The 21,913-nt window shown below is 42.8% G+C and overlaps 1 protein-coding gene across 1 annotated transcript in view; it reads left to right on the forward strand.

Annotated features, from left to right (window-relative positions):
- Positions 1 to 21,913, forward strand: part of SLC24A3 (solute carrier family 24 member 3) — a 337,622-nt gene that overhangs the window by 237,903 nt on the left and 77,806 nt on the right. The window contains exons 4-6 of the mRNA XM_077812070.1: positions 11,815 to 11,889; positions 16,715 to 16,799; positions 19,072 to 19,175. Coding sequence (XP_077668196.1) covers positions 11,815 to 11,889; positions 16,715 to 16,799; positions 19,072 to 19,175 — 264 coding nt within the window. The remainder of the gene's footprint in view (positions 1 to 11,814; positions 11,890 to 16,714; positions 16,800 to 19,071; positions 19,176 to 21,913) is intronic.

Below are 21,913 nucleotides of genomic sequence, written 5' to 3' on the forward strand. Positions count from 1 at the left end.
GTTCTCAGGGCACAGAAACAGTTGCCCAGTACCGCCCTATGTTGTCTTCCAACTGCAACTATCCATCCTTGTCTGGTTCTGCCTCTGGGAAAGTCCACACCCTGGGGTAAAGCTGATCAGCTACCAGCGAGAGAGTGGTAGGCTTGCTGATGCAGCAGCAAGCCAAGTTTGGGTTGAATGCAAAACCTGAGACCCTCCAGGTCTACTGTCAGATTTCAAAGCCATGGTGTTTGAGTTGCCCATATGACCGTGTTTCAGTTTGGGAACCAAATTGTTTTCTGTTCAACCACTCTGTGCTTTATTACACCACAACCGCTGCTTGCTGCTGCCCACTAATTTTAAAAAAGGGGCCAAATCCCAGCCCAAAACAGCATTTCAGCAACACTGAGCTGGTTGTAAGAGAATAATCAGAGTGATGGGTCAAATCTGTTGTGCTGTGCAGGCCCGATCCAATGCTGGTTGAAGTCAGTGAACAGACTCCCATTGTCTTCAGTGCCCTTCAGGTCAGGTCCTGTGTCCCACCACACCTTGCATTGCAGGTAGGCACAATAGCCTGATGTACAAAAAAGGTTAGAGGACACATGGCATTCCATGCTAATTTCCCCACTTTTATAGTTTTATGTCACTACTTTTAATGTTCTTCTAGGCCCTGACCAGGCAAACACTGAAACATGTGTAAGTTTACTCATGTGAGTAATGCCATTGAAATCTCAGTGCTGTTTTTGGCTGCAATTCTACTCCTTTTAAAAAAAGTCAGTGGGCTGCAGGGATCTATGTTTTGTATGTTCAAAATACACTGCTGCTACTTGCATGAGTAAAGTTATGAGCATGCTTCAGAGTTTGCAGGATCAGGCCCTTACTGGTTTTGAGGGCTGCTTTTCTGTACTGAAGGCTGGATGCACTTTCATTCGAAAAGGACATTGACTTTCAACTGCTTCAGTTCAGGATGGAGGGGTTAAACCTTTTTTGACAGGCATTTTGCATGGATTCCCCTTGCTGCTACTCATGGTCCTGTCTGCATTTGCAAATGATGTAAGTAGAGTTCTCACTTCATTTGGTTTTCATGTAAAGACTCCCACAAGGATTTTCATGCACTTCAGACGGTCAGTTATAAGTACGGTATCTGTCCAGACTAATTGCTGACAGTATCGACTGCATGTAGCACAGAGTATAATAACCTTGTGTGACCTGGAAAAAATAAAAAAAGCAAAAGCATACAGTAAGTGGAAATTCTGTGCCTCATGTTGAGACAGATGCTGAAATGGACAATTTGCAGAGCTTGTAATGACCTGATTTGCCTTATAAGTCTTTGCTTTTTCTCAGGATGAGAACCATGCTACCAAACAATAGTAGACTGTAGGAATCCCAGGCAAGCAAATGGTATCCTGTGCTCTGTGATGAACATACATTATATCAAATATAGACAGCACACTCAATTAAGAGTGATGATGTGTGGATTAGTGCTTCTGGAAGGCATTAAAATGCATTTTAAAAGGGAAGATGCCTAGCATGATGGGAGGACCCACTGCAGACTGACTATATGCTGCAAAATGGATAGTAGCAAGACATAAATAGCAGGGCATCTTTTTAGAAAATAAAGTTTCCACGAAGGAGTTATATTTCAATGGAATGTAGGCACTTTCACTCTTGGGCTCCTTTGGAAAGCCCACTTCTTGTTTCTCAACATCCTTTCTATAAAGCATAATGTTTGTGCTTCCCTGTTATTATGATTTATTTGTATTGCAGTAGCAGCACGAGACCCCAGTTAAGGATCATGCCAGGTATATTTGTAAGACCAAATTCTCATTTTTGCACAGGCCCCTTTGCACCCTACTGGCAGTGTAAAGCGTTCTTAAAATGGGCATAAATTAAATTTATACCTATTTCACAGGCCCAGTATAAAGGGCCCTTAGAGAAAATGATAATCTGGCCCATAGTCTTCAAAATCGCCATTTATTATTTTGATACCAAACTCCAGTCTGCCCTCATAGAAATTTTCTGTCTCAACTGTTTTTTTGATGGAAAACTGGGTTTTCGACAAAATGAAAATTTTCATGGAAAGTATTTTTTTCCCCCCCACAGTAAATGTTGACGTTTCCTTGGAAAGCTGAAAACCAAAAACCTTTTCTGCCAGGTTTTTGATGAAAATTCAAAATGTCTCATGGAAAATGTCAACCTTTTTTTCCAAAAATTTCTACTAAAAAAAATCCATTTGCCGACCAGCCCTACTTCGAGTATAAAGCCTCAAAGGTGAACAAAGCCGAGTTATCCATTAACTCACTCAGTTTACACTTCATAAGAGACAAATTCAGCAACGTGAGTGTGCCATCTCAACTCCATTGGGTAGATAGAACCACACCACAGAGACCTGGGTAATAAGGGCGCAAACACACAAAGGTAATGGTGAAAAATGCCCTCCTTCTGCTGACGTAAGAAACCTACCTACCTTTGCTTCCTAACCCATCCCAGGAGAATATGGGAATGAAGAGCAAACATCTTTGTAGGCTGGGAACTGTGGTGAGATGAAGACTACTGGAAAGAAAATACCATTTCCTCCCTCCTTTCCTGACCATGTGAAGCAAGGGAAGAGACAGTAGGATTAAAAGTATGTTTTAAGATAAGACATAAAATTTGAGGCTTGCAGGAAATTCACTCCAAAGATTATACAATCCCAGGCTGGGAATTCCCCTTGAAGGTGCCAATTCAGCAGCAGCATGTGCCAAAGTTTAACTGATTGAGTTCAGTGGGGCTTCTTGTGTGCTTACAGCTAGGTCTGGGCTTGAGTACCTTGCTGAATCAGTCCAAGCAGGGCTCAGAGGTAGCTGCCAGTTCCAGAGACAGCGACAGCTCATTAGCAGGCAATCCAAGAGCCAGCAGAGAGAGACAAGGCCTTGCACAGGTGGTTCCGGCCTACTACAGTTCCCACCAAATCAATGGTATTTGGAGGCTGAATCCCTCTTACCCATTCTAGGGAGAACAAGGGCAACCTCCACCATGGAGAGCTCCTAGGAAACTCCCCTGAGGGGTTTCTCTTGGAAGTTTCCTCTCCTCCAAAGTTCCAGTCCATACTGTAACAGTATGTAGCGAAGTCCATGGATTCTGACCCATGCCACGTGACAAAGGGAACTGTTTTGGTCTTACACATACCACAGATGTAGATTCTACTGCCCTGACCCTGTTTACAACAAAGTCTTGGTTTGGATTTAAAACTCAACAGATGTGCTGCAGTTTCCTTATAAGTGCAGTCACTACACAGATGGATGGATATCTGTGCTGCTCCTGATTGGCTAAGGACTGCACACATCCTATTAATGTTTGCTACCAGTAACAAAAGTAACTACTTAAGTAGTAGTTTACACGCAGCCCTGCTGTGAGGGAAGTAGAGCTGTATTATCCTTATTTCCCTGATGTGAAAACTGAGATACACTTGACTATATTTGAACCCTGTGTCTAATGGCTCCTCCCCTTAAGCTGTGGGAGGGGCCTTCCAATGCTTGCACCTACCCACTCCCAGAATTCAATGGGTACACTTTACTTCTCTGTGTCTGTTTCCCATCCCATCTTTTGACTGTTTAGACTGAATCCAGTTTATAAGCCTACTTATTTGCTTTGTTATAACTTTCTTATCCTCAAATTGACATGACACAATATCAAAAAGGATGGAAGGATGAGAATGCTGCTATTTAGTATCAAGGTTTACAATTCAGATAAATAACTAGAGCTGAGGAGAACAGCCAAGGTTTGTTGAAACCAACAGTTTTATAGTCTTCCAGGCAAGATTTACATTGGCTTTATTTTCATCTAAATTAAAATAACTTTTAAAATGTAGGAGAAAATAATGATCTTTCTGCTATTTGTCTTTCCTTTTTACCAGTGTGCCTACAAAGGAAATTGTATTACTTTTTTATTGGGTGAGTTATCAGAGTCATTAGATTGCTTCCTGAGCCTACGCCATTTTATAATTGAAAATATGTGGATTCTCACATAACAAATAGGCAATTCATTTCTTGCTTATCTCTAGCATTTCTCTCTTGGTTTTTTGCTGGAGTAAAGGTCATGTTTCAGAGGTATTCCCACTTGCCATTTTCCTGCTTGAGTGCCTGCATTAGCATTTCTGCGGTAATGTAGATCAGACAAGGAATTATCATGAAAACATAATAAAATATTTAAAGATATAAAAAGCTACACGGAAAGTTCTTCAGAAAACCTTTGTGCCTTGGTGTCACACATTCTGCATCAAATACTTGAATACTGATCCAAATGTTGGCCTGGATGCCACAAAGACCTATGCATAGTTTTCACCTTATGCACCATGAACAGACCCAGTGCATAAAGTTAGTATGTGCGTAAATCTTTGCCTTAGGGCTTTCTTCAGGATTCCTTACTCAGCAAAACTCCCATTACTGTCTAAGTCCCATGAAGGAACTAGCCCTACTGTGATATACTGTTAAAGTCAAGAAATTCAGGCATCTTTGTCCTACAAACAGACACTGACATGTCTAGATGCTTGCCCCATGGTACCTAGTGTACTGATGGTAATCAAAAGACTTTCATTATTCCTGGTGAACGTCAGTGGGTGCTTTGCCTGAGTAAGATGGGCTGAACGGTGCCTTTGGGGATTTGTCAGTCCAGATTAAAGACGGCTTTTGCAGTCCTGCAAAGCCTATGGCTGTGGGCTTCCCCTAATTTGTGGGACCCAGAAATGTAAATAGGAATCTCAGCTTTCATTAAGAATAAATGTTTTTAGCCATTTTCCCACACTAGTGGCTAGGGTTGAGATCTCGTGAACTTCAGGAAACAGACAAGTTATGATTGTTGTTCACAATCCCAGCACAGCCTCCTAGGGCTGAGCTTTGGGTTCTAGAACAACCATAGCCAGACGTCCCTGGATTTTTGGGAAGACCACAGATGTACAGTAGTAGGTAACAAGTGCCACCCAAGATATCACTGAGGGCACTTGGGCCACTGCAAGTTGCCTGCCAGCCATCTGCCTATAGCTGAGCCAGCTTCTCTTCTGAGCATCCAGCAGGAGCTCAGGCCAGAAGAAGGGGCAGCTCAGTAGCATGTGAGTAGTATGATTTGCTAGACTGATCCCCAGGGCCAGATTTACACCTTACACGCCCCAAGGCACAGCGCAGGGTTGTATGTAAACTACTATTTAAGTAGTTAATGTTTGTAAAAATCGATATCAGTCCTGAACCTCACCAAAATGCATGCTAAGCCCTCCAGTGTCTGAGCCTCCGTTGACTTGGACAATAGTCCCATGCAAAACTTTTCTACATATTGGCACAACCCAACACAAGCAACTGGGCTTACTTCAGCAGTTGTAGCCCACTGGGGATGGGGCCCAAAAGATCCACCTTGCATAAATAAGAACTGACATATCGGGTCAGACCAATGGACCATCTAGCCCAGTGTCTTGTCTTTGGCGGTGGCCAGTACCACAGCTTCAGGAAGAGTGTACAGAACAGGGGAGTTGGAGTGATCCACCCCGACTTCTCCTCCCAGCTTCTGGCAGTCAGAGATTTAGTGTCGTCCCAAGTATGTGGTTGCATCATGGACCATCTTGGCCAATAGCCATTGATGGACCTATTCTCCATGAACTTATCCGGTTCTTTTTTGAACCCAGTAATACTCTTAGCAATCACAACTTCCCATGGCAATGAGTTCCACAGGTTAGTTGGGTGAAAAAGTACTTACTCTTGTTTGTATTAAACCTGCTGCCTATTTGACCATGTGAACCCTGTTTTTTGTATTGTGGGGAAAGGGTAAATATGGGGTAATGTGGAAGTGTCACAGAGTCTCTCCTAGAACTTCTGGCTCAAAGCCTTTATAGAGCCAGCTGGGCCCTGATTGGGGCATGGCCCCCAGCTGCCACCACTTCCCCCAATCAGCTGAGGTTTTGCTCCCTTCCCCAGCCCTCTGCAGCGCTTTTCCAACCCCTTCAGGGCTGGAGCGGGTGCTCACCCTGCTACAGGAAGAAAGCATAAAGATGGTTGCAGAAGAGTCAGACAAATAGAATCAGGGTTTGCAATAGGATCAATAAAACACCAACGATCAAAAAGCCAGAGTGCGACTGTCTGACAGATGAATGAATATGCAGAATGTAAGAAGGTCCCTAATAAATGTTAGGCTGCTTGAGTTTGAGTCGCTGCAAATGTTTACAGTAGATAAATAGTGTGAGACAGTGTTTACATTTAAAAATAGTTTTATAAAGGGACCAGATTTTCAGTATTTACAGCAAATTAAAACAGCCTCGTATGCTGTAATTCCTAATGGAGATTTATGTAACTTCATTTGCATCTCTTTAGTAAGATACAGTAAAGGCTCCTAAAAAATATCTTTCTCTGTGACCAGTAATTCTCATTTTGATATGTTTATCTTGAAGAAATACATGATTTTAATATAGATTTTTATTTTATATATATTTTATATATCAGAGGCTCTACCAACAATCCATGTCTAGGTGTAAAATGTGGTCTCATTAAAATTACCTAGAAAACTATAGACAGAGTGAGAGAAGACTTCCAGGATGTGAACTGCACCTACAGAATCAACCAGCCACAGGTTGGAAGGAATTGCTGTTGAATTCCCTGAGAGAACACAAAGCAATCGGTAACGTGCACGTTATGGAACAAGACCTCTTCTAAATTAGAATCATGAGTAAGGTATTGGGTGTCCTAGAAGCAAATAAAGACACCATCAGAATAGTGGCAGTGACCACAGAGGCAACATGTTTTACCAGCTACTGTGGAACGTTGCGTAGGGCCCCCAGTGGCAGGAAGTCCACTGGGGGATTGTTGTGGTGGTTGAAAGCAGATGAAACCTCCCTTTGTGGGAGGTCTGGGGAGCCTAATGGTAGGCAGGGTTTACCCAGGGACAACGCATGGGTGCCAGCGTGGCCTGGTTCCCTTGAACCATCTCTGGCTGCAGAGCTCCCCGTCCTGAGCACAGCTGGTGCAGTTGGCGGCCAGGGGGCCAACGCAGCGTGTTCTCTGCTGCATCCTTATTCCTCCACTGTGCTTGTGTTAAATCCCTTGAAAAATAAAACACCTGTCCGTAGGAGCCAATTGCTTACCGTGGAGGGACGGTACACTGGTGCCGTGAGAACAATGGCATCTCCCATTCCCAGGGGAGCATGGCATATGGTATTACACACTCTTAAATGGCAACCTCTCGTCCCTTCAGTAGCAGCCAGTGTAAAGCAAGCATTCTGGGAACATTCACGGGGCTGGGAGCCCACATGTGCAACCCGTGGGAGCAGAAGCCCAAAGGCATCACTACTGTCTTCTTCAGGATGGGAAAGGGAAGCTGAGGAGCACAGCGGTACCGAGGCCTGCCCCCTGGCTCAGGAGGGGAGGGACAGCCGAGCATTCCGAGTGCCCCTACTGATTTTGCTGTAGGGAAGGGGAAGAGGCCCACTCCACTTTATTTGGGAGCAGGGGGAGGCGGGAGTGAGCATGTGAGCAGATGGCTGCATACAGTTGTGTGTGCGTGCGTGTGTGTGTGTGTGTGTGAGTGAGGGGTGGGTGCAGGTGTGATGGATGTGAGGGGGTAGGTATGTGGGAGTGGCTGGCTGGGAGTGGCTGCACAGACTGAATGAACACAATAGATTAAATTTGAACTTTCCTATGCAGCAGTTCAGGAACGCTTCATTCAAAACAGCTTCAAAGCAGATATAAAAATCCTGCCTTGACCCTGGAACTAACCTATCAGCTTTGAGGCCCATATTCTTATGTCTGTGAATTTTAGACAGGGGACTACAGTAGGACTTCTAAAGAAAACGTACCTGCAACCTTAATCATGGAGCAGAGTAACATGCACATTTACCTGTGGGAGCATCCTAGCTTCTGTCTCCCAATTCACTTTCAAAGCAGGACGTCAACCATATTGTATTTACTTTGTGTGGGGCAGGGCGAATGAAGAGGCTGGGTGCCGGGGAGAAAGGAGGGGAACCATGGCAGAAGATGAACAGGGAGAGGAGCTGTCAAAAGGATGTTTTCTTTTGATCTAAATCATTCCCAGTCAGCCGATTCACCATCTGATTTTGGCTCCTCTTGGTTTTTAGGGGTCTTTCGTTCCAGTTTGAATATTCAGTTTCAAATGTGCATATTTCAGCTTCAGGGCACCTTCTGTTAACTTGGCAACAGCCAATCCTGGGCTATAAATTCCTCGGCCTTCCTCTCAGTACTTCAGCCCCTGGCTTTAGAGCGTATGCAACCCATGATACAGTTATTTCATATACAGGCAGTAAGCCAAAGTTACGCTTAAATATGGTCTCTAGAGTTCTTTGGACAGCTCCAAAGTGGATTTCATTTTCAGTTGAGCATCAACCTAAAATTCTCACTGTCAACAACATAATATATTAAAATGTTGTGGGTTCTTTTCTATATTTCATTCATTTTGTTTCTGTTGCTTTCTCCTTGTCATTAAAGATTTCCATTTGCCCAAATCTCTCCTCTTCTCATTTTAAACCGGGCCCTTTTTTCCAGTTAAATATGGGGATTCTTTCCTGACTTCATTTTATTTTATGATCAGCATTTCCTCTTTATAGAAAAGTCTGCTGGCTGAAAAAAGCCAGGGAGAGAACAGGGAGATGGGAAAAGTGGTTAGATCATGTCAGCAGGGCGAGGGAATTGGGAAGGCCTAGTTTAGCCCCCAAACAATTATCAAGCTGTGTGGTTACTGGGTCGTAGGTTTTGTAATGGAAAAAGAGGACCAGAAAATAAATATGACTGTGTGTGATCATTTAACTTGCAACGAAGAATGAAGCCAAATGAGGACAAATAATTGACTTTATTCAAACATAATTCCATCAGAATTCCAGACTGATTCCCACAGGTCTCTGTTCCACTTCTCTAAAACCACCTTATAAACAACCATCAAAAACCCACAAAGAAACCCTGGGAGGTATAAATTAAGTAAAGAGGCATTTGGGAAATTAATCTATTGTGGCTAATGCTGAATAAAAATGCCACAAACAGCTGTGGTGCTGAAGTTGCACAATTCAGATAAATTAAGTAACGCAATTAACAATCCCTCATATACAGTAGAACCTCAGAGTTACAAACACCTCGGGAATGGAGGTTGTTCGTAACTCTGAACAAAACATCATGGTGGTTTGTTCAAAAGTGTACAACTGAACATTGACTTCATACAGCTTTGAAACTTTACTCTGCAGAAGAAAAATGCTGCTTTACCTTTATTTTTTTTTAGTAGTTTACGTTTAACCCAGTACTGTACTGTATTTGCTTTCTTTTGTCTCTGCTGCTGCCTGATTCCGGTTCCAAATGGGGTGTGTGGTTGACTGGTCAGTTCATAACTCTGGTGTTCATAGCTCTGAGGTTCTCCTGTATATAGATATGTGCATCTGAATCCAGTTAACATTAATGACAACACTGTCCACACTCATTTCCTACCGCTTTGGACTGATATGCTGTGTGATGGCACATCCGCGCTTTGTGGCTTTGGGTATGTCTACACAGCAAAGAAAAACCCGCGGCTGGCCTATGCCAGCTGTCTCAGGGTCACAGGGCTCAGGCTATGGGGCTGTTTCATTTCTGTGTAGACTTCCAGGCTCAGGCAGGGGTCCCACAGCCCGAGCACTAGCCCGAATACAAAGTCTACACAGCAATGAAACAGCCTTGCACAAGCCAGCTGTGGGTTTGTCTTTGCTGTGTAGACGTGCCCTGTGTGTGATGGTGGTGGTTTTTTAAAATACTCTTCTTTCCTTGATACCAGTGGAGAACGATGATCATGACAGCCTGTTCTTAGGTGCTCAGGCCGATAGAAAAGCTGCACTGAGAACAGTTTGTTGTACCATTGCACATTCCCTACCCCTGCTGTGGCGCCTACGGCCCTGATCTTGCAAATATGTGTGTGCTTAATTTTAAGTACATGCGTAATCCCACTGGGACAGAATTCTGCACCGCTGAAGTCAATGGGAATTTTGCCAGTAATGTCCATGGTGCAGGATCAGGCCCTTGATACATAAGTGTTTGTACGATTGGGGCCTATGCTTCTTTACCTCTGCACCATGCCTAGTCATCACTGGCTCTCTGCAAGCCAGCATCGGCAGTCCTGGTCCAGAAATCAGTCTGCAACACAACACAGTGTGCCACCCCTGGGCCCAGAGCTGGCTAGAGCTTTTTTTTATGAGTTCAAACCAGTCTTGTCTTTTTTTTTTCCTGTGTAGCATTATTTTTACGAGCTATCAAGGGATATGACAGGCAGCGCAAAACTTGTAGACTGCTTTGAACTTTGAAACAGCTCAGTCTCACTCCGAGGCTGGAAAGGCAACTGAGGTTGTAATGCCCTCAGCAGAAATGTGAAAAGAAGGGAATCTGGGATACAGTGGTGTGCTCTATGGACCCAGCTGTAAAAAGCACTTATTTCTGGGGATCTGTACTGTTCACTTTCAGACATACCCAGTCAGTTTACTCCATCTGACAGACTATGCATTTAAAAAAAAAAAGTAAAATTGCAGAGAGAGAGAGTTTCTAAGGTTAGGGTGATTTTCTTAATCAAAAAGAAAAGGAGGACTTGTGGCACCTTAGAGACTAACAAATCTATTTGAGCATAAGCTTTCGTGAGCTACAGCGCACTTCATTGGATGCATTCAGTGGTATTTTCCACTGAATGCATCTGATGAAGTGAGCTGTAGCTCACGAAAGCTTATGCTCAAATACATTTGTTAGTCTCTCAGGTGCTACAAGTCCTCCTTTTCTTTTTACAGGTAGTGTAGTCTGCCAGGAATGAGATCCAGGAGAGAAATGTAGCATCCCAATATACCCTGGGGCTGTTCCGTGGCAGCTGATTGAGACAGACCATTTCCTAATCTCTGTTGGGGATGCCAGGCTTATAAATACAGCATATACCTCATTTTCCACAAAACGGGTAGAGCCAAATTATGACGGACCCTGCATGAGTGCACTAGATGGGGAGAGCAGCCATAATTCGGCTGCAGGCACCCAGAGGAGCACACTAGCTAGATTTGGGGAGAGGACTCTGCCTTCCCTCTTGTGTCTCCCTCCCCATTCCACACTGGGAGAAGCCCTGGCTAACCCGTCACCCAGGGAGTCTTGCACCTCACTGCTCTGACCTCAGCTCCACTGGGTGCATAAGGCTTTGCAAAAGCATAATAAGCCAGATCCTTAACTGATGCAGATTGGAGTAGCTCCACTGAATGATTTAAACCAGCTGGGGATCTTCTCCTGTGCTGCATGGCCCTGCGTGTCCCCAACTCAGTTCAGATCCCAAGGAGCCATAGTGGGCCCTATGACTTTAGTTAACATTCAAATGATGAATTTACATCTTTTCCAGCCACTCATTTGTGGGGGCAGGGAGGGGAGTTCTTTCTAAGACTAGCATTACTTTGGATTAAATAAAGTCCTAGGATTAGAATTCTAGGTATCATTCCAGGGAGTCTAAGCACAAACACACTTCTTTGCTGTGCACTGAAGCATTAGCAATTGAAAACCCCTTCTGGAGAGTTCAGTTTTTCATGGAACACACTCATACTTTACAAAAAACCTCGAATTTATGGAAAAGGAGGATAAAGGAGATATTGAACGTGTTTAAGCAACATCTAGAGAACTTAAAAGAATCATTTGTCACTGTCTGATGCTAAGTGACGGTAGCACTTGATAACTTGTAAGAGTTTTGGATAAATACTTCATGATCCTTCCATAAACTACTAGATGTCCCATAAATTGCTGTAGCAATAGAATTTAAAAACCCAAGTTCAAGTGGGACATTACAATTTGTGTCTTTCCCTGGCACCTTCTAAACTCAATGTTATGTTTTCTCTTTCAGGCCATGTATATGTTCTACGCTTTGGCAATTGTCTGTGATGATTTCTTTGTCCCTTCATTGGAAAAGATTAGTGAAGTAAGTATTTGTAGATGTTTCTTGCATGTCACTTTAGTAGCAATTTCCCTTGAAAACCTCAAGATGTGTCCATAGTAGATAGCATTATATTACAGTTTCTCATTTGGTTTTTTTTTTTTTAAATTTAATGGGTAAGAAAACAGATGTTGTGTTTACATTGATTTATAATATCGCGTAAATGGTTGGTTCCGCTTTGTGCATTTCTGTTACGGGCGCCTGCGTGTGCATTTCTTAGTGGACAAATAATATTTGTAGGGTACCCTTATAAAGCTTGTGATTGCCACTTTAATAACAATAAGAAGTTATATCTGCAGAGCACCCCTCTCTTTAGCAAATAAAGCATAAATACTATGTAGTTAAAAACATACCTTAAGAAATACCCAGGAAAAACGGTCTTGTGGTTAAGTTGCTCAATTGGGACTCAGAAGTTCAGTTCCTGGCTCTGTAACAAACTTCTTGTGAGAGATCTTGGGCAAGTCACTTACCCTTTCTGTGCCCCACAGGTTATTGAAGTTTCGTCTCTCCCAACATTTGGTTGTCTTATCTATTTAATTTACAAGCTCTTCAAGGCAGGGACTGTCCCTTAGTACATGTTTGTTCAGCATCTTGCAAAATGCGTTCCCAGTTTTGGCTGTGACCTCTAAGTGCTACTGAAATAAAAATTATAGTAATACATTTCTAAAAATACAATATAGCATACTGTAATTCTGACAAAGATGGCCAACAATTGCATATTTTTAACCTTCTGATGAAAAATATCTGTTTGAGCCTGGATTACATTAAAATAGAAATTTTTCCAGTAAAGCTAAATTTTAAAATTTGCAAAATTACAGTTCGTCCAGCTTCTTAAACTTCTGCACTCTAAATTCCGAGAAACTTCCTGTAAATCATTCCATCAGCTGCACTGGCCAATTCTTGGGGGGAAAATGAGAGAAATTAAGATGTACCTTGACTTTGACATGAAAATGTTGATCCACTGGATACTTCCAAGTTTCAAATGATGTTTTAAACCCTCTCTACATCACATTGGATCAAACAGGTCACCCAAAGGGGCAGAGTTTGGCCAAAAGAGGACTATTTTGGTCCTACACACACCACAAATATGGATTCTACTGCCCTGACATTGATTTCAACAAAGTCTTGGTTTGGATTTAAAATTCAACAGACATGCAGCAGTCTCCTTATCTGTGCCGTCACTGGGCAGATGGAGGGATATCTGTGCTCCTCCTGCTTGGCTAAGAATTGCACACATCCTGTTACTTTTGCTACCTTGGTCCCCACCCCAACCAGCTTCTCTGCTCCACCCACCTGCTGTCTTGTCTTTAAACTGTGAGATCTTTGGGGCAGGGCCTTTCATTTTCTGTGTTTTACAGCACCTAGCATTGGGAGCCCTGAGCTCGCCGGCCTGTACACGCTACTGCAATATGAATGTATAATAACCATAATGATTAATGGTAAAAATTCTGCTGAGTGCATGTCACAATGCAGACTTCAGTTTAAAACACTGGGCCAGATCCTCAGCTGATATAAATTAGGAGCTATGGTTGATTTACATTAGCTGAGGCTCTGATCCCTTATTTGGATTTCAGACCTCCCTGCAAGATTCTAATTCCATTATAAATTGTTCAGCAGCAAGAAAAGCTGCTCTCACACATTTCAAGCAATTGCGAAGGAAACTGTCCCCATTTGGCTCAGGCCAGCGGGATGAAATTTTAGAAGATAAGGAGTTCTTCCCAGCCTGAATAAACACAGAAAGATAATTATTTGTTGAGCGTGGGCAGCATTTTTGAAGTGTCTTCAAGTCTTTCCCAAAGCCAATTCCATGCTACGAAATCTGTGCAGCAGGTAGAAAATACAGATTGGTTTTGCCACTTAGAGATCTTTGTCAATTGGGAAAGACACCTGCAGATCTCCCCTGATGGCAGAACCACAATTATCCATCTTCCTGAAAACAGAGCTGCTCCTGAGCTGGGGGAGGAGGTGTGGGAGGTTAGTTGCAAAATCATTTCTATCTGACAGCTCTGATGGAAGCTGACTCATAAACTGTACTGGTGTTTCTGGTTCATCGGAATACAGCACAGCCTTGTCTCAGCGAAAAACATGTGGATGATCAAAGGGGTGACTGGGCAACTGATCCATGCCAGAGATACAGTTGTGGTGCAGAGAAGAGGGAGTGTGGTTAAACAAGTATTAGATAAATGTGATCATACTGCAGACCATAGCAATGTGATATAGGTTAACAACACATGTTAACCATGATTATCCAAAGATGCATCAACTTTCTCAAAAACATGAGGGTTTTTTTTTCAATATATTTGTTCTCAGCCCAAAGGTGATCTTTTTGGGACACAAAGTCCTTTCTTTCTGACGACCTCAAGCTGTTCTCGAGTTCTGTGACAGTGAAAGAAATACATGATCCTCTTTTCAGAGTTGCTCCAACTTATTTTTTTTGTCTTAATCTGAAATGACTTGTCTTAAAAACTTCCAACTTGCATGGACATAGCCTTCAGTGTTAGCATTCAGATGTGCATGGGAAAGCGACCCAGCTAACTTGGGAAGGGTCTCTACTGCCTTTTCTCCTGGCCCCCTTGTCTGCCTTTTTCAGACTAAAGGGGAAATAGTTTGATCACACTTTCGAATAACATCTGGTGCTGGATTCTGCTGCCCTTCCCCACACAAAGTAACTGTCTACTCCACAAGAAGTCCCGTTGAAATCAATAGGGAGGCTTTGAGAGCCGGGGATTATTCAATGTCACTAAAGGTGACAGATGTGCAACCCTACTGGGTGACGTGGTATGCTTGGTATATTTTTAGTAGGTTCTCTCACTTGTTAACTTGCAAAACTCTGTCATTGGAAAGAGGTCTCACTGTCATTTGGTCACATTAGGGAAGTTCTATTGCCTAGGAGCTTGTAAGCTCTTGGAAATTGACAGTCCACAATAGCACCTCATGTGGACATGCTTATTCCAGAATAAGAATGGCTTTTTCGGTTTAGTTTAATCAGAATTGGAAGTGTATTAATATTAGGGTTATAATAGCATATACAGGCCCCAACTGATATTACTGTGGAATAGATTTTTACCTCCTTTTCCGTGTCTTTGGACTACACAGCTTGTTATGACCATTTGAATACATTGTCTCAGATTTCTCTCCCAGGGAAGCCACTGTTATAATAATCTGTCTTTAGGAAGTACGAACTCAAGCATAACCCTTGACTGATTATCCCTCCTCCGCAGGTATCAGCAGGGTACAGGCTGTATGTGATACAATGCGTGCATCTGTGTTTCCACTGAGCCTGGTGCAGCAGAAACTAGCCCTTTGGGAGATCTGCCTTTGATCCTAGATATGTCTTTCCCAATATTTTTAGTCCGGGTTAGATCACTTTCAGAAAAGCTTTTTGTTCAATCAATTTGTCACGTTATTATGACAATATAACACTTTTAAGCTTCCTGCCTCCCATGGAGGCCAGACTCTGCCCACCCACCTCCTCTTCCATTGGCCCCCCATATTATATATGAAAGACTGTATGATTAGCATGTGATGGGGGCAGAGTTAAGGGTATCTGGCACCCTTGTGAGAAAATGAAGCTGTGATTGGACTGTTAACTGAGGATTCGATTGCTTGTTCTGCATTTTTTTTGCAGAGTAAATTAACTCTCTACCTTATCTTTGCATATACATAGTTTGCTGAGGTTAATGTTTATGAAGAACCCTCAGAGATTCTTGTGGTAAAAATACAATGCACCATGGGATTCTTTTCAGGTTTCAGTGGGAATTAATGGACGATAGAGGAAAAGTGTTTAGCGCGCCTGTCAGCTGGCTTGCTCTTTGTTGTTTTAAACAACCAATGCTGTCTGAAAAGCGTTTCCTTCACATCCCACTGCCCCTCATTCCACTGCTGACCCATAGCCAGGCACGGCAGCTTACATGTTTGGGTCTGTTTTGTGTAGAAACAAGGTAGCGTTGTGCAGCCGTATTGGAAGGGGGTCGCTTTCTAGCTTCTTCGCATAAACCAATGGGAGGTGTCAGATGGTCCCGTTGGTTTCAGTAGCTTGGTCCCATTTACTGAGCTGTCGCTCTCACCAATGGAATGGTGGGACTGCAGAAAGCATATAGGAAATAGTTAACTAAGCAGATATTTGAAAAAGGGTTATACCAATGAAATATGTACACAGTCGTGAGTGCTTTTCCTCTCAGGAAATAATGTTTCACATAAGAACAACCTCCATCTGTCAATAGCGATGAAGGCTAGAAGTGGGCTTTGGGGTTTCTTACAGCTAAAAGAAATTTGGTAAGTATGCGTATTTTAAGAGAATGCCAGTCCCTGATTATCAGTGGAGATTTTTAGCTGCTGCTCGGTAAATCCCATACAGGGAAGTTAGCACCTTGGGTCTGGGGTAATCACACCCTTACATACTCCACAGAGCACATGGGCAAGAACTTGGCTTCATCCCCCAGCCCCCACCACGTACTGGCCAGAGTAGGTGAGACAACATGTGTATGGGGAGGAATTGTGACTCAGAGGGGCGTCATCATGCCTCCTGGGGTGTTGCAGCTAATATACCTTGCCCTGCACAGGACAGTGCCCAAAGGAACAATCTAGCCCTCTGTAAATAGAGATCAGAAGGCACAACTATCTTGCTTTATTAGGTTGAGAATGCAATATTTCCCCAAGGTAACTAATGCCTCTCTGTCCTGTTGGTTCGTCCCTTCTTTCCATTTAAGCATATCAGCAATGTCCTGCTCAGACAGACGTTAACTTTTTCTGTTGAATTCCTTCTCACGTGCCAGTGTTATAATCATGGATTTCATTTGTTTCTCTGCAGCGCTTGCATCTTAGTGAAGACGTGGCTGGGGCAACTTTCATGGCAGCTGGAAGCTCCGCTCCTGAGTTGTTTACATCTGTTATAGGTAACTAACTAACCAGCCATTTCTTCTTTAAACAGTTTTTAAAGGCATTAAGTACAGCTGGAGTTGCCAAATGACTCTAAGAGTTGTAATAACTCTTAACCTGTTCTCTCATGGACGCATGGAAGATTAATTGTGGTAAATCCTTATTAAGTCTAGGAGCTATATGTATAATCTCCCGGTGTGGATGAAAGAACAAACTCCTGAATTTCTGTTTTTATGTACAGTGTGCGTCACCAAGCATAATCCAGGCTCTGTGCACTGTGAATAGATTAACACGCTGCTAAATTGTACCAACACACACACAATGGCCATGTTTGTGTCCATTACAGATGACGAAGCACAGTTCGAGAATGGGCCAGTCCCATCTACGCTGCAAGACAGAACGATGTTTTTAACTGTGTCAAGAGGCTACGTAGCTTGATTACAGTGTAGATAGAAATTTGAGTGCAGATTGGCGGGAGGGTTATGATTGGTCTTGTTTTGGATGAGGCGCTGGAGCACAGGGGTGTAGGTGTGTGCACAGGAGATCTATGCAAGCAGCTCTCCCGCATGTCCAACCAGCCCCTCCTTCTCTTCCAAGAAAGTGGTGAGAAATTCCCGACCCTCTCTGTAACACATACAAGGGCATGCCATTAGGGCTGGTGGAGGCTGCTGGCTTGTGAAGCTGTGGATTCAAAACCTTAATAGGGAGAGATTAGTTGAGAGCTTTAAAAAATTGTCCTTCATCCCACCAGAAGGCTCAGTTTAGGAGAGAAGGATGCATAGCCATATTGCTTAAGGCACTGCTGGAAGGTGCTCAGATACTACCTTGATGAGCACGGTGTAGAACAGAGGATCTGAGGGCTCCCTCACAGCAGCACTCTGCTTATGGGGGGGGGCAGAATAGAGGGCTATCCTATTGCAGCAATGCTCAAGAGTGAGGGGCTTCTTTCTTCTACACAATTGGTTCAGAATCGGCAGAACCTGCTTGTTTCAACCAAGTTTCACGACTGCTGTTGTTAGCACGGTCCTAGCAGTGGTTCCTTTGACCGCTGGGGACAGGGATTTTGATCTGAGAATCATGCTATAAACAGCCTGGACTGAGGGAAGTGTGTAGCCCTCTTTATACCCATCTGTGCAGCAAGAGAGTAATTAACCACTGGCGCAACTTACCAAAGGCTGTGGCAGAGTCTCCATCACTGGAAATATTTTAATCAAGATTCGATGTTTCTCTAAAAGATCTGCTCTCATTCAACCACAGCTGTTGGACTTGAAACTGGAATTCATTCAGGGAAGTCCTATGGCCTGCATTGTACACTACATGATCCCTTCTGGATCTTAAAATCTGTTCACCTAAAATTGACCAAAATGGGGACCGTGCTATCCTAAAAGGGTAAGATGGTTTCGACATGATTTGGCTGTGCAGGTGGGACCATGTTCCAACATGGTCAGGTCACTACTTTGTTATAACACAGTCCCCGGCCTGGTAGAAAGAGCCCCTTGTGTAGCATGGTTCTGAGGGGAAAAAATCCCAGGCCACAATGGTCAGGGAAACTCTTCCAGACCCCTGCTAGCAACAGCTGAATTTCAACAGACTTGTAGCTAGCAGGTGACGTTAGCTGGTTATTTTTTATTCACTGACATTTATTTCTATGGTACCCATTACTGTAGCACTTTTGATAACACATTCTTACTAATCCTATCAAAGAGCCAGATTGTGCCTCCTTATTCACCCTTTCACTTTCCTCCCCAAGTTGTCCTATTAAATTTGAGTCAAAGTGGCAGAATCAGGCAAATGACTACAATAGAACCTCAGAGTTATGAACGCCAGTTACATACTTACCGATCAACCGCACACCTCATTTGGAACTGGAAGTATGCAATCAGGCAGCAGCAGAAACTAAAATAAAAAAAAATTCAAAGACAGTACAGAACTAAACTGAACTAAATTACTAAAAATATAAAGGGAAAGTTTAAAAAAAGATTGGACAAGGTAAGGAAACTGTGTCTGTGCTTGTTTCATTTAAATTAAGATGGTTAAAAGCAGCATTTTTCTTCTGCATAGTAAAGTTTCAAAGCTGTATTAAGTCATTATTCAGTTGTCATAAACTTTTGAAAGAACAACCATAATGTTTGTTCAGAGTTATGAACATTTTAGGGTTACGAACAACCTCCATTCCTGAGGTGTTTGTAACTCTGAAGTTCTACTGTATACAGCAGCGGGGTGCAGTTTTTTGGAGTAGGATCCCTGTTCTTTCCGACTTACACGGTTTGCCTTGAACTTGTGTTTCAGGTGTTTTTATCACAAAAGGAGACGTAGGAGTCGGAACCATCGTTGGCTCTGCCGTATTCAACATTCTCTGTATAATCGGTGTGTGTGGCCTTTTCGCAGGACAGGTAAGAGCAACTAACGAGTTCCACAAGGTTCTTAGTTCCATTGGTTCTCCATATAGCCCAGCAAAATACCAGTGCAAGTCAGCAGTTCATGCAGACTGAGGTTTCCATTCATGGGGGGGGGAAGATATGGGTGTGCAAAATACAGGGGAGCTTTATTTAATTGGGGGTCTGAAGACAGCTTTGGGGACAACAGCAACAGCGGGGAAGGGAGCTGCGAGTAAGCAATACTGCTGCCGAAGTAGTTGGTTCAGAAATAAGTGAGGGCGAAGGGAGGAAAAGCTGCATTTCTTGGAAGTTTTGAGTCTCGACTTTAGCGGAAGGAACAGCAGGTCTGAAGACCATTCTCCAGCATCATGTGAAAAGAAAAAAAGAAATAGGGTGCAAGTGAGACATATTTTAGGGCTTGAGCTTGCACTCGTTGAACTCAGTGACCCACAGAAATATGACATCCTTCCCTTCTTCCCTGTTTTCACTCTTAATTTACATTCTTCCCCCACTTTCCCTTCATTTAGTGCAGGCTAATTGAGGCTTCTCTGTCACCAGCTGTGACATGACTGAATGAGTAGCCAGTAAGGTCTTTGAGGTTTGGTTGCAGATAACTTTTGTGTTTCTCACCATTTCATACAAAGATATTGATAACCCCATCCTGTGTGTCAGATCCTAGTTGCTAAAACAAATCTGAAGTTATAGAAGGAATGCAGCAAATGAGATGAAAATATCTTACAAACAACATCTTATAAGCAGCTGCATGTCAGCTGTATTGCCATCTTAGATGACAGCTGCAAACACTGGGAATGTTTATGGCAGAGAGGACAGGGCTTTATCAGCCGTAAGACCTTGCCTATGGAATGCAATCCCACCAGAAATAAATGAGCGCAGATATCACCTCTTTCAGATCAGAGGGGAAGAAACGTCTCTTCCCACAGCAACAAGAGCACAATGGCCTTGCAGCACCTCACTCCAGTTAAATTAATAATAATTTAAAAGAATGTCTTGTTCTTTTCATACAATCAGACCTTGTACTCAAAGCGTGGAAAGGAAAACACCATTGGGCCAGATCCTCAAGTGGTGTAAATTGCCATATCTCTGTAGAAGTCCATGGAGCTAGGCTGTTTTATGCCAGCTAAGGACCTGGCCATATGGTCTTGACAGAGTTTTCTTCTGTTTTGTCCCACGAAGGATGGTGGTGGCTGCACTATAAAAACCTAGACAGATTCAATTCAGACTTTATGAAACAGGTTTCAGATCATTAAGGGGGTTGGAAATATTATACGTAGGCAACCCTATGGTTTCATTTTAAAAATGCTTCTTAAATCTGACATTCTTCCCTGGCTCAAGACTAGAGTAATTTCCTACCTGCTCCTCTGTCATTCTGGCAGTTGCAGGTGGCAATGCCTGTTGTTAAGTTGCCTGACATTTTCCATTACAAGTCCCTGTTTTCAGTTGCTTATAACATTTCCAAACATTAACCATTTGGGTTGAAAATTTCCATGTTGGGTATCTGCTTCAGGCTAATTTTTTACTTATTTTACTTATGTTTTTAATTTAAACAAAAACAGCCATTTTTGAGAATGAGATAGGGGCACAATAGATTGTGCCCACATTAAAAAAAATGTACAGCTTTTTCACTGAGAAGCGCTAGTGCCCCCATGTTTTAAATGCTTTGTGCATGTCAGACTACCTACAATTTCCTGAATTATCCATCCGAACTTAAAGTAATTATGTTGTGAAATTTGAGTTCCTGTCTGAATTAGACAGGTGATTGACTCTGTGTAATTAAATATCTGAGTATTGCAGTTTGCAGAAATGCCAAATATTTTCATGTTCTTTAAGGTGGTCTTTGAAATGTCACTGTATGATCCTGTATATAAATGGGAAGTGAAGAACAATAGTGCAGGCAATACAAGGCAATGGGTCAATTAACTCTGAAAGACCAGACAGGGAGAAGGGGATTGGATACCTGGATCAGTACGAGAAAGTGAGCAGGGAGTTTGAGTTTTCACCAGAAAGTTTGGAATCCAGCTTCTATCATTTTTTTCAAGATGAAACTGGATATTTTCACTATTAGAAAGATTTTGTGGATAAGCTGTGCAGCTGGCATGTTCTGTAGATGGATTCCCTGAAGGAACATGCAGTTTAAAGCTCGCTATGTGTGCTCAGTGTTTAAGTGGCACCATTGTAACTCGTACTGTGAAAGCCCATATGATTCAGGCCAATTATTAATTACCAAAGCTTTCCCAGGGCATTGAGCAATGTTCCCTGGAGGTGTTCTCTTTTAATCAGTAGGAATTTTTCTGAGTCAGGTTGCCATGAACAACATTCAAACGGATGGAGATTAACTGTGCAACACGATGACCTAGGAACAACCAAATATTTCTTCTCACTGTATTTCCTGGCATTGTTGTCCAACAGTCTGAAACCTATTCTGAAAATGCAACCACAAACCAGAATTCTAGATGGAAAGAAGTTTGAAAGTCCAGAAAAAATTGCACTATTTTGGGAGCCCTTTGGATTCTTTTTTAAAAAGACCTAACTTAGAACCAAAATGTTCTTATAACTGTCTCAACTCTCCTCCACCCTCCCATACTGGATACATTTCAGAAGTTCAGGAGGGACTTGGCTGCACTAAATTATTCTGTGAGTGGTCTAGTGACTACAGAATTAGGAGTGTGGATCTCTACTTGTTCTTTAAAGGTATTTAGGAGCCTAACTCCCATTAATTTCAATGGAAGTTAAGT

This window comes from Eretmochelys imbricata, chromosome 3, assembly GCF_965152235.1.
Source record: "Eretmochelys imbricata isolate rEreImb1 chromosome 3, rEreImb1.hap1, whole genome shotgun sequence".
Taxonomy (NCBI): domain Eukaryota; kingdom Metazoa; phylum Chordata; order Testudines; family Cheloniidae; genus Eretmochelys; species Eretmochelys imbricata.